Raw genomic sequence first — 15,426 nt, forward strand, 5'->3', positions numbered from 1 at the left:
CCTTGGAACCGAGGCCCAGCACTGACTGGTGCTTTCTCAGCACCAGTGCTGTGGTCTCACCACCAGCAGGAAAGTGCCTAATGGCACTTTCACAATGGTGGTTGCTGGAGCAGCACAGCAGCTACTGCTGCTGACCCAACATAGGATTGGGCCCTAAGACTGCAATTCAGTACACACTGAACTGGGAGTAAGCCTCACGGGACACACTGGGGCTTACGTCTGAGTAAAGCTGTATAGGACTATACTGTAAGTACCCTTCCTCAGAGACTGGAAGTGAAGTCTATGTCATGTCAACTCCAGTATGGCTGCTTTGCCTCTCTCTCTCTCTCTCTCTCTCTCTCTCTCTCTCTCTCTCTATATATATATATATATATATATATATATATATATATATATATATATATATATATATAGGCAAAGCAGCCATACTGGAGTTGACATGACACTGGATACTGCCCTGTTAATCTTTTCACTAGTTAATACCTTTTTCTAGCTATTGTTAAACTTGTCTCAGTGCAGTTCTTGTCATTCCGCTTTTCTTACAAGCCAATCTATTCAGGGACAAGCCAACATTTGCCCAATACAATCATACCCAGAAATAAGAGATGACACATAGGAAATGGTCTAAAAGGAATTGAAGCTCAGCTTTATTAACAATATGTGATGTGTACATAATTTATCTCTACTGCTGGTACACCTTTAGACTGTTCCGGTGTCACCCAATCAACAATGTCCCTCTCCTTCAATATTTTTGTGTGGCAAGTGCAGAGATCTCGATCTACATTTCATTGGTCTACTACAAAATCATACAACATATTAACACATTATCAGATCTTAAACAGTCTATTACTTATTGGAAAGTACATAACACCAAAGAAAAATGAGAAAAAAATATAAATTAAATCCCTTATCTACTCATCAAATCCATAGGCTATTTCGCCCATTTTCCTCTCAATGCACAGGAAGTCCATGAATGGTTTCCAACTGCCCATAAAAGTTTTTACTGACTTTCCAAGGGCCTCTCTGTCTTGTGCCCCTAGACATTTTTTGAGATTAGAGTTGTGGTCTCTGCAACCGCAGACCTTTTCCACTAAGGCTCTTGAGTGCCTCTTTCACGTCTTTGTTTCGCAGAGAATATACAATGGGATTAAGTACAGGGGTTACCACTGTATAAAGGAGAGAAATGAGCTTGTCTTTTTCTGAAAAAGAACCCGATTTGGGTGTGATGTAATTATAAGTGCCTGAGGAAAAATAAAAACTAGCTACAATGAGATGAGAGGAACACGTTGAGAAGGCTTTCTTCTTCCCTTGAGTGGAAGGGATTCTGAATACTGTCCTCAGGATGAAAAAATACGAAGTTAAAGTCAATCCACAGTTGCAGATCCCAAAGATGACAGCTGCCCCTGAAGTCAGAGTCGAGTTCAGGCTGATGTCTGAGCAGGACAGCTTCAAAAGTGGTGGGAAATCACAGAAGAAGTTGTTGACAATGTTAGAGTTGCAGAAGGACAGTGGAAGTAAAAGACCAGTATGAAATGTGGAATTGGCCAGTCCGACAGCCCAAAGGCTCATAGTTACTCCAACACACATTTCCTTCCTCATAATGAGTGTATAGTGCAAAGGCTGGCAGATAGCAGCATAGCGGTCAAAAGCCATAAAAGTGAGAATGAGACTTTCAGTCACTAGTGCCCATACGAAGAGATGGACTTGTGTAAAGCAGCCATAAAAGGAGATGCTTTTTCTGTGGGTCCCCAGATTCTGGAGCATTTTGGGTGTTGTGATTGAGATGGACAACATATTCACTAAGGACAAGTTGATGAGCAAGAAGTACATGGGTGTGTGGAGTTTCTTGCAAGTGCATATGGCAAGGATGAGGAGAAAGTTTCCAGCTAGTGCCATAGTGTAGATGAAGGGAAATACCCCTAAGAGAAGTGACTCCAGTCCAGGTGAACTGGTTAGACCAACCAGTATGAATTCACTAATTGAATGATTCATAATTTCAGCATCTCCAAAGGTGGCAACCTAAATAGATATATAGTATTGTATTAAAACGGCTCTGTCCACATATGTGGGAGTAGGTTTATTTGCTTGGTTTTCACCCTCCATGCTGCCTTGAGCAGACCAGTGGGAGGCAGGTCCAGGCAGGCTATGTTGCAGTGCCAAGTTCTCCAGCAGCACTTTTCAATCAGCTGCATCAGAAAGCACAAAGATTACTTCTTTGACTCTTTCTGTCTGTCTGTCTGTCTGTCTCACACACACACCTATGAGACTTTCAAAGGAAAGTGAAAGGAGTTCTTGTAGAACAAATCTCAAAGGTTTCAATTTCTGCACATTTCAAAAATTACCAATTTTTGCAACTCTTATGTCATTTATTAATGTATTGTAGCAGCAGGCCTATTGTAGCAGCAGCAGCAGGGGCAAAATATCTGGGACCCTGGCTTCCTGGGGGGGGAGACCTTGACATTACAAAATAAATTTGGGTACCCCTATCCAGGGCTATGTTTCCACTACAACTTGAATCCAAATGTAATAAATGCTAAATTACAAGTGTAATAAATATTAAATGTAATAAATATTATGTATAATATTAAATTAAGAAATAAACGCCTGCTAACTGGGTAAGAAGCACTTTTTCAAGTGGCTGCTCCCCTTTTTAACAGGGGGAAAGTAACTAGCTCACCCCATCCCAGCACTGTCTTTGCTAGTGGCTGTCAGTGTTCTTTTGCATCTTTTTAGATTGTGAACCCTTGTGGAGCAGGGAACGATTAGTTATTTGAGTTTTCTATGTATACCACTTTGTAATTGTTAAAAAGCAGTATTATTATTATTATTATTATTATTATTATTATTATTAATTATGAATGTGATTTGTATATAAATGTAGATTGCAAGTGTTAAATACATTACAAATATAATAAACTTGTAGCAGTTCCACTACAACTTTAATTGGATTTCAATTCACTTCTATTACCTCGATGCATGCTGGAGACTGTAAAGGGTACCACTAACCACACTCATATTCCTTAAAAACTAGAGTCTCCCAGAATGCATAGGGGAGTAGAAATGCATTGAAACTGGTCCATTGCCTGTCCTCTCTGGTGGTCCCCGGGTTAGTGCTTGCTCAGCAAGAAGTTGGAAATGATCAAAGGCAGTCCGGTTTTTCTGAGCTCTCACCGACCACTTATCAGGGTCTCACAGACCACCTGCGGTCCACAGATCATGGGTTGGGAACCAGTGGCCTAGATGAAGGCCAGTATTTCAATTGTTTGATGACATATTAAATATAAATATACATAATAATGTATAATATTATGCTATGCCTTGCAGACACACCTTCAGCCAGTGCAGTATTTCCTTCAAACCCTTGGACTTCTTAAAGAAGTTTAATGAACTCAACACTTCAAGCTTAATTCCAAATGTTTTTGTCGCTCTGCATATTTTGCACTTTTCCAGAGTCTATGGCTGAAACAGAGAGGACATTCAGTACTCTGGCCCATGTTAAGAAGTATTTTAGGTCAATGACATGTCATGAGTGTCTCACAGATTTGGGAATCTTAGCTACTAAATAAAACTAAACGGTGAGGCTATCACTGAAACATTTGCAAATAAAACGGTTCTCAAAGCAACACTTTAAATGTGTTGCAGATAAATTGATCAGTCTCAGTGTGTTTTCAATCAAGCATATTGAAATTGATAATTAAGAAGTTTAGTAATGTAGCAATAATCAAAATGCTAGATTTGGTTATTTTTCATTTGCATTTGTGAACAATATTATTTTAATAAACAATTATCCCATTCTGATAAATGTTTTCATTTAGTTTAGAATATCATGAAGATTATTAAAATACAACTATTCAATTTAAAAAATAATAATCACAGACATTGATAGGGCAGAAAAATGGTTCTCTGACTAAGGGGGAATAACAATTTAAACAAGACTGCTATCTAAAAAACAGAGATTAGCAAATATTCTGCAGGGGTGATACTGACATTGCTTCTCCCCTGCTAAATATAAGAGAAATAGTATTTTACATGATCCCTCATTCTCTACTAGGCAGGAATAATTTTTAATTAAGTTGCAGTTAAAACTTTGCCAAATGTTTCTTCTTCTTCTTCTTCTTCTTCTTCTTCTTCTTCTTCTTCTTCTTCTTCTTCTTCTTCTTCTTCTTCTTCTACTACTACTACTACTACTACTACTACTACTACTACTAACACAAAAAGAATATTTGTAAACAGTGATAAGCAGTGATGCATAATCTAAAATGATGATAGTATGTGTCTCCAATGTTAGTTTACTAGCAAAGCACTTTAAACTCACTGGAATTCAAATAGCCTGTCCTTATAAGGAAGAACCTGGTGCAGAGGAAAATGATGAAATTAAATACTGTCCGTCATTCCTATTTGTTCTGTTTAGTTTTTGCACACATTTTCCCTCTGTAAATCTTTGAATTATTGCCCCATACCTCCAGTTTCTGTATTGTCAGGAATGCAGGGCCTTCTCGTTAGCAAGTTTTAATGTTCTGTTTGGAAAATTCCAAAAAATTCCCCAATGCAGATAGATACTGTCCGTTTGGATTGGATAGTATTGAGACCACCATCTGTGTCTTTCAGTACTGCCCCCTTTATGCCGAGATAGACTCAAGACATCTGGACTGCATGATGAGAACTGAGAGTGGATTCCCCGATTCTGCTAAGGTCTCTTATATATTAAGTGTTTTCTCAAAGGAGAAAGTCAATTGGGTGATGCTCTTGCAGCAGGCGATGGAACTGAATGGAAGGAAGTTTGGCTACGAATAAGTTTAGGTTATCACTCCTTACTTTTCTTATCTTATATGTGTTATATATGCCAATAAAGGATTCTGAACTGAATTATTTTCAGTTTGCTTCAGTTAATGGAAAGCAGCCTGTGCAACTGTGTTTCATCAGTCTGAAGACTGACGCTGTTGTTGGCAACACTCATTTTCTGAACCAAGTCAGAGCCCAATCCTGGGCTTGGCACCGCAGCTCCGTGCCACCGCGCGCTGTCGCAAATATGCCATAAGGCACGTTTGCGAGCCTCACTGCCGGGCTGCCGCCTGTGCTAGCCAATCGCTGACCAGCGGGGGTTGGAGAGAGGGCAGGGGGAGGCGTGATGGGGAGGCGGGGGGTGGGGAGAGGGCAGACAGGAGGCATGCCGGAGGGAGGAAGCAGCAAGGGGTGGAGGCGGGTTTGTGGAGCTCTGCTCCACCGGATTCAAGGCGTTTGTGTGGGGCTCGGCACCCTTCACAAATGCTTTACTTTACCGCTGACCTTTTGGTCGGTGGTAAAGTGAGTAGCCCATTTGCGGGGCTGCTTCCCTTACCCGGGAGAAGGGGACGAAAGTCTCCTTCTCCCGAGGCACCGTCTGCGGTAGCCCAAGGCGCACAGGATCTGGTGGCAGCCATTCTCAGCACCACCAAAGTTGGGCGCCCTGGGCAGCTCAGGATTGGGCTGTCAGTCAACAGCTTTCAAGTCTTTATGGAAACAATGAGGTGATTGAAAGAAGGACTTTTGCGTCATCACCAGGAAAGAATTAGTTATAATAAAGGTTTCTGATTGTTTTTCCTGATGCCTGTTTGATTTTAGAATCCTGATGCATCCATTTTACTGGTTGTCTTCTTCATTGCTTTTGGGCATTTGGCATTGTGCCTCAGGCGTTAGGAGGTCTTGGGCCAGCCCTGGCATTCTGGAGCACTCTCTGAGGGGTGAATTTTCGGAAAGTGGAATTTTGGAATTGGTGAAAAGTATTCACTGAAGATGTACAACTGGGGCTAGCAAGGCAAGTGTGTCTTTTGCAGTAAGATGTGGACACATTTTTGAGCAAAACATGACAATCAGAGCATACATATTTATAAGAATTAGCCTGTCACTTAAAAAAATATCTTGAAAAAAAATCTGGTAAACCTAGGTGGGTCCTGACAGAATGTCATTTTAAAAAGTGGGTTCCGGTGCTAAAAACTTTGGGAACCACTATCTAAAACATTTATTTTAGCATTAGAATTTTGCGCACACACACACATATACACACAGAGAAATTAAAAGCAAAGTGTAAAGTGTAACCAGCCCAAACTGCAGCTTTGATTTGTATCAATAAAATTTGCTCCATGAAATTTGGTCACGAATGCTGTGCCCAATTAACAGTTGCCCTCAGCAATTAAAAACGAACTAACAAAAAACCCACAACCTGTTTTCTCCTTATATACAAATGCCTCAAATGAGAACATGTGGTTTCACTGGGGTGTAGCTCTCCAATTCTGTAACAACCGTTGATGAGAAATGAGAGTATCTTCAGGATTTCTTCAGTTAGACCCCATCTGAACCTGAGACAAGAATGCCCAAGTTATGGCCTGAAGGCATATGCTAAATTGATTATGCTGAAGGTATGTGGGTCTGAGCAGTGGCGTCACCAGGAGGGTGGACCCAAGTAGCAGTAGATTTGGTCTCAGTGGATTTGATTTACTGCAGATGCCAGTGAATATTGGGGTACAAATTTTTAAAGGCATTTAAATAAAAAGGTGTGGAAAATTGGGCTACTACCATTGTGAGGCAAAACAGTGCCCTTTCCAAGCCTCCAGTACTATTTTTAGGGCTGAAAGACCCACTTCCTGGTTGTGTGGAGGCTCCTTGTTCCTTCCAGGTTCACCCCAAAATGAAGCCCAGAACACGGCAGATATTGAATTCCCACCTGTACATTATAGTCTGCCTTGCCCCATACCCCACCAACTTCCATCTAGTGCAGGGGTGGTCAAACTCCTGGAGCCACTTGCGGCCATCGAGGACTTCCAATCTGGCCCTCAGGGAGGCCTCAGTCTTCAATGAGCCTCTGGCCCTGCGGAGACTTGCTGGAGCCCACACTGGCCTGATGCAACTGCTCTCAGCATGACGGCCAACTATTCGACCTCTCGCATGGGCTGTGGGAGAAGGGCTTCCTCCACTGCATGCTGTTTCACATCTATGATGCAGCAGCAGCAGCAAAGGAAAGACTGGCCTTGCTTTGTGCAAGGCCTTTTATAGGCCTTGAGCTATTGCAAGACCTTCATTCATTCAGATAAGTTCCATCTCTAATATATTCATTTATGTCAATTTATTGAAATTTGGAATGTAAATTAATTCTTTTCCTGACACAGTGTCAGAGAAAGGATGTGGCCCTCCTGCCAAAACGTTTGACACCCTGATCTAGTATTATGCAGACCCCCATTTCATGCAGTGAGCTCAGTGATCATCAATCGCATGCTGCCTCCTCTGCCAATGTTGCTGTTTATGCCACTCTAAGAACTACCACTAGCACAAACCTCTGTCCATGCGGTGTCCTGTCAACTTCATTTTGGTTCCTTTACTTCTGCATCCCAGAATGAGGTGCCAACTGGATAGGGTGGTACTAATTCCTGCCTATGCTGATATCTCTTGGTGCCTCCAGAAATAGAAAGAGGCCACCTTCCCACCTCTGACACAATGCCAGAGTGTCATGCCATGCAGAAAGAATTGTGCAGAAAGAATTTCAAGCATGTATGCACATCACGGAAAATAAGTCAGTTTGAACTGAGTTTAAGATAAGAAGCCACACGTCCCACAAACCTCGAGGGAGGTCGCAACTCCGATCTATCAGATTATCCCCCTCCCTCCACCACTCTAGGTGGCTGGCTTGAGAAAAGCCTTTCCATACTTCAGTTTCCACGGGGAAATTTGCATGGCTAGTAGCACCTTTATTGCCCAGCAATTTTGAACCTGTAAACAAAAGTCACATCCCAGAACTTTCCAGACATGGAGTAAACAATTTCTACAGACACCAAAGACAAGTTTTCAACCCTGGTTATTTCCACCATTTCCATGACCAGGTCAAATTATGAGTACTATATGACTTGAAGCTGTGGCCTCCATATCAAACAGAATTAGTTGCTTCAACCTTGGTAGCATGCAAGACAAAGGAAGCACCCATCTTATGGGGATGAGCAGTGAAAGGCCATCAAGGCAAAAAGGAAAGTCTTTGATGAGCCTACCCCACCAAAGCCACTATGTTTTCTTATGGGAAATTAGAGTACAGATTGGGCATCCCATATCTGAAGTTCTTCGGTCCCCTTTGGGATTTAGGATTGTTCCATATTTCAGAATATCTGCATATTCATAATGAGAGATCTTGGGGATGGGGCCCAAGTCTCAATTCAAAATTGATTTTTGTTCCATATATCCCTTAAACACATAGTCTGAAGGTAATTTTTTACAATATTTAAATAATTTTCTGCATGACACAAGGCTTGTGCATGAAACACAGTTTGTCATTTTATTTCTTTAGGCAAGGAAGTAAAAAAAAAGTCCTGATGGCTGTCCAACAAATTGTATATTTCGGAATATTTTGCATTTTGAAAATCCGGATAAGGGGTATGCAACCTGTAAAAAAAATCTGAGTGACAGATCCTGTGTGTCTTTCATTGACAGGGAAAGACATATAAATTTCCAACCAAGCCATGATCTGAACACCTTAAGGAACACAGTGTCCTTATCTCCTTTACCTACATCTTCTGCAAGGAAGATAGAGAGAATGTTGATTGAACCTAAACCCAGAAAAATGACATGACACATGGGATGTCGGTTAAATGTGCTGTATCTTTATGAATGATAGATTTGTGCAGCTAACTCACCTCTACAACACCTATATCCTTACCCTGAAGCAATATCACCAACTCAGTATTGTCCTTCTCCTTTGTTACTTTTGTAATGGTGACAAAGACATTTTCAGAGGACAGACTTAGGGCCCAATCCTATCCAACTTGCCAGTGCTTATGTAGCTGTGCGAATGGGGCATGCACTCCATCCTGTACTGGGAAGCGGTCACTATTCAAGATACTGCCTTGCCCCATACCCCACCAGTCTCTGTCTGTCTCTCTACTGTTATGCAGATCCCATTTCATGCAGTGAGCTCAGTGATCATCAATCCCCTGCTGCCTCCTCTGCCAATGTTGCTGTTTGTACCACTCTAAGAACCACTAGCAGAAACCTCTGCCCATGTGGTGTCCTGTCAACTTCCTTTTGGTCACTTCTACATCCCAGAATGAGGTGCCAACTGGATAGGGTGATACTAATTCCTGCCTATGCTGCTATCTCTTGGTGCCTCCAGAAATAGAAAGACACCACCTTCCCACCATATTGGACACAAAGCCAGAGTTTCCATGCAGGAAGAATTGTGCAGAAAGAATTTCAAACATGTATGCACATCTTGGAAAATATGTGATGTAAAACTTCATAGTGCTTTTCTGTCTACATGAAGCAGGTGCATTATATTCCATCCTTGGGCACTGAAAGCATCATTTCACTTTCCCAATGGGAAATGCCAGACCATGGAAAATCAAGAAATTTGGATGACCAGTTTTGGTTTTTTTTTGGTTTTTTTTTTCCTTTCATCAGGTGGGAGTGTGTTGCCTGAGAAGCATTTATTTTTGCATGTGTTTGTGGCACTGAGTGTATTTCAGGAGAGCATGATCCCAACCAGTCTCAAGCCATCGGAACTGAGCTTAAGACAAGAAGCCACAGGTTCCACAAACCTCGAGGGAGGCCACAACTCTGGTCTATCAGAGCATCTTCCTCCCTCCACCACTCTAGGTGGCTGGCTTGATAAAAGCCTTTCCATACTTTCGTTTCCACTGGGAAATTTGCATGGCTGGTAGCACCTTCATTGCACAGCAAACTTGAACCTGTAAAAAAAAGTCACATCCTGGAACTTTCCAGACATGGAGTAAAGAATTTCAAGTGACACCGAAGACAAGTTTTCAACCCTGGTTATTTTCACTAATTCCATGGCCAGGCCCGATTATGAGTAGTATGTTACTCAATGCTGTGGCCTCCATATCAAATGAAATTAGTTGCTACAACCTTAGTAGCGTGCAAGTCATAGGAAGCACCCATCTTATGGGGATGAGCAATGAAAGGCCATCAAGGCGAAAAGGAAGATCCTTGATGAGCTTATCCCATCCTTGATGAGCTTATGGGAAATTAGAGTACAGATTGGGCATCCCTTATCTGAAATTCTTGGGTCCTGTTTTGGATTTTGGATGTTCCATGTTTCAGAATATCTGCATATACAATGAGAGATCTTGGGGACGGGGCCCAAGTCTCAACAAAAAATTCATTTATGTTTCATATACCCCATATATAGATAACCGGAAGGTGATTTTATGCAATATTTTAAAAAATTTTCTGCATGAAACAAGGCTTGTGCGTGAAACAGTTTGTTATTTCATTTCTTTAGATATGGAAGTAAAAAAGAAGTTATTACTGGCACTCAAGAAAGTTCTGTATTCCAGATAAATCTGTATTTTGGAAATTCGAATGAGGGGTATGCAACGTGTATAAAAATTTGAATGACAGACACTTTGTGTATTTCATAGACAGAGAAAGCAATATAAACTTCCAACCAAGCCATGATCTGAGAAACTTACAGCCTAAACATGACCTGCCTGGGGTGTGCCGCTTCAGTAGTAACGAAAAAGGCTGTTGGCGCCAGATCGGCGCCAGCACCGGATTGCCCCCTTCCCCCAGCCTCGTGCAGCCAGGCTGAGGCTTGGCCGCAATTGGCTGTTGCGGCCAGGGGTGGGCAGAGCCAGGAGCGCCTGCCCGAGTGCGCATGCGGGCTAAGCGCAGTTAGCTCCCAGCCAGCAACCCCTCCCGCCCTCCCTGTAACCAGTCTGGGATTAGCTGGTCGCGTTTTTCTGGCCGCGTAGGAATTTTTTGCAGTCATCTGGATTGGCAGCATGATGACTGTTTTTTCGCCTACCTCAGACTGGCAAGGGGAGGTGTGGTCTTTTGGTTGGGAGGGTCGGTCACTTTATGGTTAGGCAGGATATGTGCGGGGCTGGGTAGGTAGGTATCTGGCTCGGTGTCCATCCAAGGCAGCAAGGTGAGGGGCGAGCCTGAACCGCTCCCATGATGCCTGACGGGCTTCAGGAGGCAGGCAGGCAAACCCCTCTCCTGGACGGTCAGACCAGTGACGCTCTGGCGGCTGGTCTGAAGTCCAGCTGCCTTGCCCCCCTTTGGGGGGTGGCGTTGAGAAACCTAGGCTGGCTATTTGACAGCTGGGGCCTTGAGCCAGGAGGTAAGCCCTATGAGTTGCAGGGGGAGATAGACGGCTAGGACCGTTTCCCCCATATGACTCCGCACGTTTTGTTGGAAGGTTGCCCTGTTGCAGTTAATGTTAAAGTTTAATAAAGTGGCCCATTTTATATCCAAGCTGAAGTCTGGTCTCTTTATTTGGGGGGTAAGGGGGTAATGGCTGCCGCAAGATCCGGACCCCCTTGGGCTATCGCGGGTGGCAACTCTTTCATCTCCTTCTCCCAGGTAAGGGAAGTAATCCCACAATGGGGCTATTCAAGATACTGCTGACCGTGAGGTAAAGCCGTTTGTGTAGGGTGCTGAGCCCTACACGAACGGATAGAATTCAGTGGAGCGAAGCTCCAGCAGACCCAACTCTCTGCCTCCCCACTCCCTCCCCCTGGCACGCCTCCCGCCCACCCTCTCCCTGCCTCCCCCCTCTCCAGAAAGCCTCCTCCCCGACCCCTCCCTGCTGCCACTTAAGGTGCCGTGGCTCAGTGGTCCATGTGCCCGCCAAGCACCGGAGGACGGGCGCACGCCCGGCACTAGCCCAGCACTGGGCTAGCACGGGTGCTGGCCTGGCAGTAAGCCTTGCAAATGGGCCTTATGTCCCTTTTGCTACAGGGAGCAGCAGCAGGAATCCGGCATGCCAAGCTCAGAACTGGTCTCTAATGGAGCTCAGTGACCTTTGCTTCTGTAGCTGCATCTTCTGCTAGGAGGAGAGTGAGAATGTTGATTGCACCCAAACACAGAAAAAAAAGATATGAGATACAGGATGTGGAATAAATGTGAACTGCATCTTTATGAATGATACAGAGATGTGTAGCTAACTCACCTCTACAACAGCTATATACTTACAGTGAAGCAATATCTGCAAATCAATACTGTCCTTTGCCTTGTTATTTTTATAATGGTGATCTAGACATTTTTAGAGGTCAGACTTAGGACTGAATCCTACCCAATTTGCCAGTGCTTATGCAGCTATGCCAACAAGGCATGCGCTCCCTCCTGCAGCGAGGGCAGTCACAGGGGCCTCCTCAAGGTAAGGGAATATTTGTTCCCTGACCTTGGGGCTGCATCGTGGCTGCATCAGTGCTAGGACTGGGCCCTTATCCAGACTAGATCCAGCCTTACTAGATCCCTCCTAGTAAGGCTCCTGAGAGCCTCTTTCACATCTTTGTTTCTCAAAGAATATATAATGGGATTGACAACAGGGGTTACCACCGTATAAATGAGGGACATTAGCTTGTCCTTTCCCACAGAAGAACTTGTACCAGCCCTCATATAATTATAAATGGCAGAAGAAAAATAAAAACTAACTATAGTGAGGTGAGAGGAACATGTTGAGAAAGCTTTCTTCTTCCCTTCAGCAGAGCGGATTCTGAAGATAGCTCTCAGGATGAACAAATAGGAAGTTAAAGTCAACCCACTGGTGCACATTCCAAAGACCACAGTTGCCACATAAGTCACAGTCTCATTCAGGCTGGTGTCTGAGCAGGAGCACTTTAAAAGTGCTGGGAAATCACAGAAGAAACTATTGATGATGCTGGAATTGCAGAAGGACAACTGAAGCAGAAGACCAACATGTAATGTAGAATTGGCCAGTCCTATAATCCAAATGCTCACAGTTATTCCAATGCACATTTCCTTCCTCATGATGAGTGTGTAGTGCAAAGGGTGGCAGATAGCAGCATAGCGGTCAAAAGCCATAAAGGTGAGAATTAGAAATTCAGTCACTAAGGCCCATGAGAAGAGATGGACTTGTGTAAAGCAGCCATAAAAGGAGATGCTTTTTCTGTGTGTCCCCAGATTCTGGAGCATTTTGGGGGTTGTGATTGAGATGGAGAACACATTCACTAAGGACAGGTTGATGAGCAGGAAGTACATGGGAGTGTGGAGTTTCTTGCAAGTGCATATTGTAAACATGAGAAGTAAGTTTCCAGCTAGTGCTATTGTGTAGATGAAGGCAAATACGCATAAGAGAAGTGATTGTAGTCCAGGTGAATTGGTTAGACCAACCAGTATGAATTCAGTAACTGACTGATTCTTCATTTCTGCATGTCCATTTGAGTTGACCTAGACTGACAAATGGTATTTCAGAGTAGGTTGATTCTTTCTTTCTCTCTCTCTCTCTCACACACACAGGCACACACATATATGTGGAAACACATGCACATGGAAACACACACACAAAGACACACATACACCTTCAACTTACCAAGGAAGACCAAATGGCTTTCTTTTGCACATGTCTCAAAATAGTAGTAGTAGTAGTAGTAGTAGTAATGAGGTGAATATTTTTTTAAATAAATTTCTTTTTATTTTAATTATATAATTAATTTAGAGCGGAACCCTAAGTGCCTGTTGTGCCAGCGGCCTAAGTCCCTTGCATCAGCCCGGAAGGGTCGCAAACATGCCTTAAAGCATGTTTGCACCTCTGTGGGAGTAAGCCACGCAAGTGCATGGTGGTGTGCCAGCCTGCGCAGGCCAAATCCGGCCTCTGTGGTGGGAAGGAACGGTAAGTCCGTGCCAGCCGAGCTCAGCTGGCGCAAGTGTCTGGGGGGTGGGTGAAGGCCGGGAAGGAAGCGGGAGGGAGAGGTTTTAGGATGGGGGGAGTGTGAGCAGAGGGCAGGCCCATGGACAGGTAGGTGGGGAGCGGGAGCGGGAGATGCCAAATCCTAGCCCCCATTCCTGGGCAGCGTGGAGTGGAGTCCGGGCTTCTCTACTCTGCTTGGCTCTGCATCACCTCATCAGGTGGCGCAGACATGAGTAGACCCATTGGGGCCGCTGAGGCTCTCCCGGGGCTAAGGGGAAAAGTTTCCCCTTGCTCCTGACTGAGCCACGGTCAGCCCCAAATTTGTGCTGTATACAGTGCAGGTCCACTGGCCTGCCTGTTACAACGCGTTAGAATTGTGCGGTTAATTATATATACTATAAAAACTTTATCGATAAATATTTTATCGATTAATCTATTTATATATAAATACATACATTTACTAATTAATATTCATCCCTATAAAAACTCTATTTGCCAACATTTTTATCATTAATAACACATTGTAGCAGTTATGATGATCATTATAATTATATGAAGAATATTAATATTCTGCTCTTCAATTTAAGAAGATCACAAGGGATTTTTATGGTAAAGTAAGCAAAAAAATGGTTCCCTCTCCAAGAGGGACTCACAGTCTAACAAAAGATGCCAAAGAAACATCAGGAAACAGACATTAATTTAAAGGTGTCCTGCAGGAGTGAATGCAGACAATTGCTTTTCCTTTGCTAAATATATGGGAAGCAGCAATTTACAAAGTGCTTCAGTGTGCTGTTGGCTGGAATACTTCACTGATAAGAATCTATCTATCTATCTATCTATCTATCTATCTATCTATCTATCTATCTATCTATCTATCTATCTATCTATCTATCTATCTATCTATCTTGATGTACAGTCTAAACTGATGATGTCTTTATCTCCAACATTAGTTAATTAGCAAAGCTCTTTAAACTTGGTAGAATTCAAATAGCAGTTTCCCATATTGTGCAGATGTAAGGAAGAAGCTGGGGTAGAAAAAACGGATGACATCCATAACATACCTTCATTCCTGTTTGTTCTGGGTAGATTTCCCTGGAATCTCTCTTCCTTTGTCTTTGAATTATTTTCTATTTTGCATCTGGTACCTGAGAAGCAGCCCATGCAGCCTTGTTTTAGCAATCCGATGGCTGATGAGAACTCATCTCATGCTGTTGTGGGCATGCTCATTTGCTGATCCAAGCCCTGTCACCACTTTCAGGTCTCTCTTTATGCAAATGAGGGGGCCACTGGGAGAAGGACCTTTGTGGAGTCAACAGGCAGGAATTTATTGAGGTTTCTGATTGTTTTTTCTCTTGTGTGTTAGAATGTCAAATTGTGCTATGTTAGCCATTGTATTACTTGTTTTTTTTTAATTGATTTTTTAAATAGTTGTTTACTATGAGCAGTAAGAAGTTCCAAGGACAGTGCTACCAAGTTTAATTCCTTTTGGATGAGAGAGAGAGATTGATTGATTGATTGATTTCAAACCCAATTAAAGACATATCTCCATTTTGCCTGCCTACTTCTCACTAGAAACACACTAACAGCCGATCCTAACTAGTGCTGGTTCAGCAGGACGTGGGATGGTGCAGGTTGGAGATCTCTTAAGGGTAAGGGGACGTTCTTACCCCAAGTAGCCTTGAGTAGCCTGTGTAACTGGCCTACTCAGATCTGCTCCTGCCAAATGTCTGGCGCAAGTCCAAGCTGCCCCGTGCTTGGCTTCCAAGCCTCTGAAATGCAACAGAATTTCATGTGCA

The 15,426-nt window shown here is 43.2% G+C and overlaps 1 protein-coding gene across 1 annotated transcript; it reads right to left on the reverse strand.

Moving 5' to 3' along the window:
• Nucleotides 1–1,053: 1,053 nt before the first annotated feature.
• Nucleotides 1,054–1,896, reverse strand: LOC136652800 (olfactory receptor 13A1-like). Its single transcript, XM_066629724.1, has one exon. The coding sequence runs from the start codon at nucleotides 1,894–1,896 to the stop codon at nucleotides 1,054–1,056; it is 843 nt and encodes a 280-aa protein (XP_066485821.1).
• Between the last annotated feature and the right edge of the window lie 13,530 nt (nucleotides 1,897–15,426).

Source organism: Tiliqua scincoides, chromosome 5 (genome assembly GCF_035046505.1).
Source record: "Tiliqua scincoides isolate rTilSci1 chromosome 5, rTilSci1.hap2, whole genome shotgun sequence".
In the NCBI taxonomy this organism is placed as follows: domain Eukaryota; kingdom Metazoa; phylum Chordata; class Lepidosauria; order Squamata; family Scincidae; genus Tiliqua; species Tiliqua scincoides.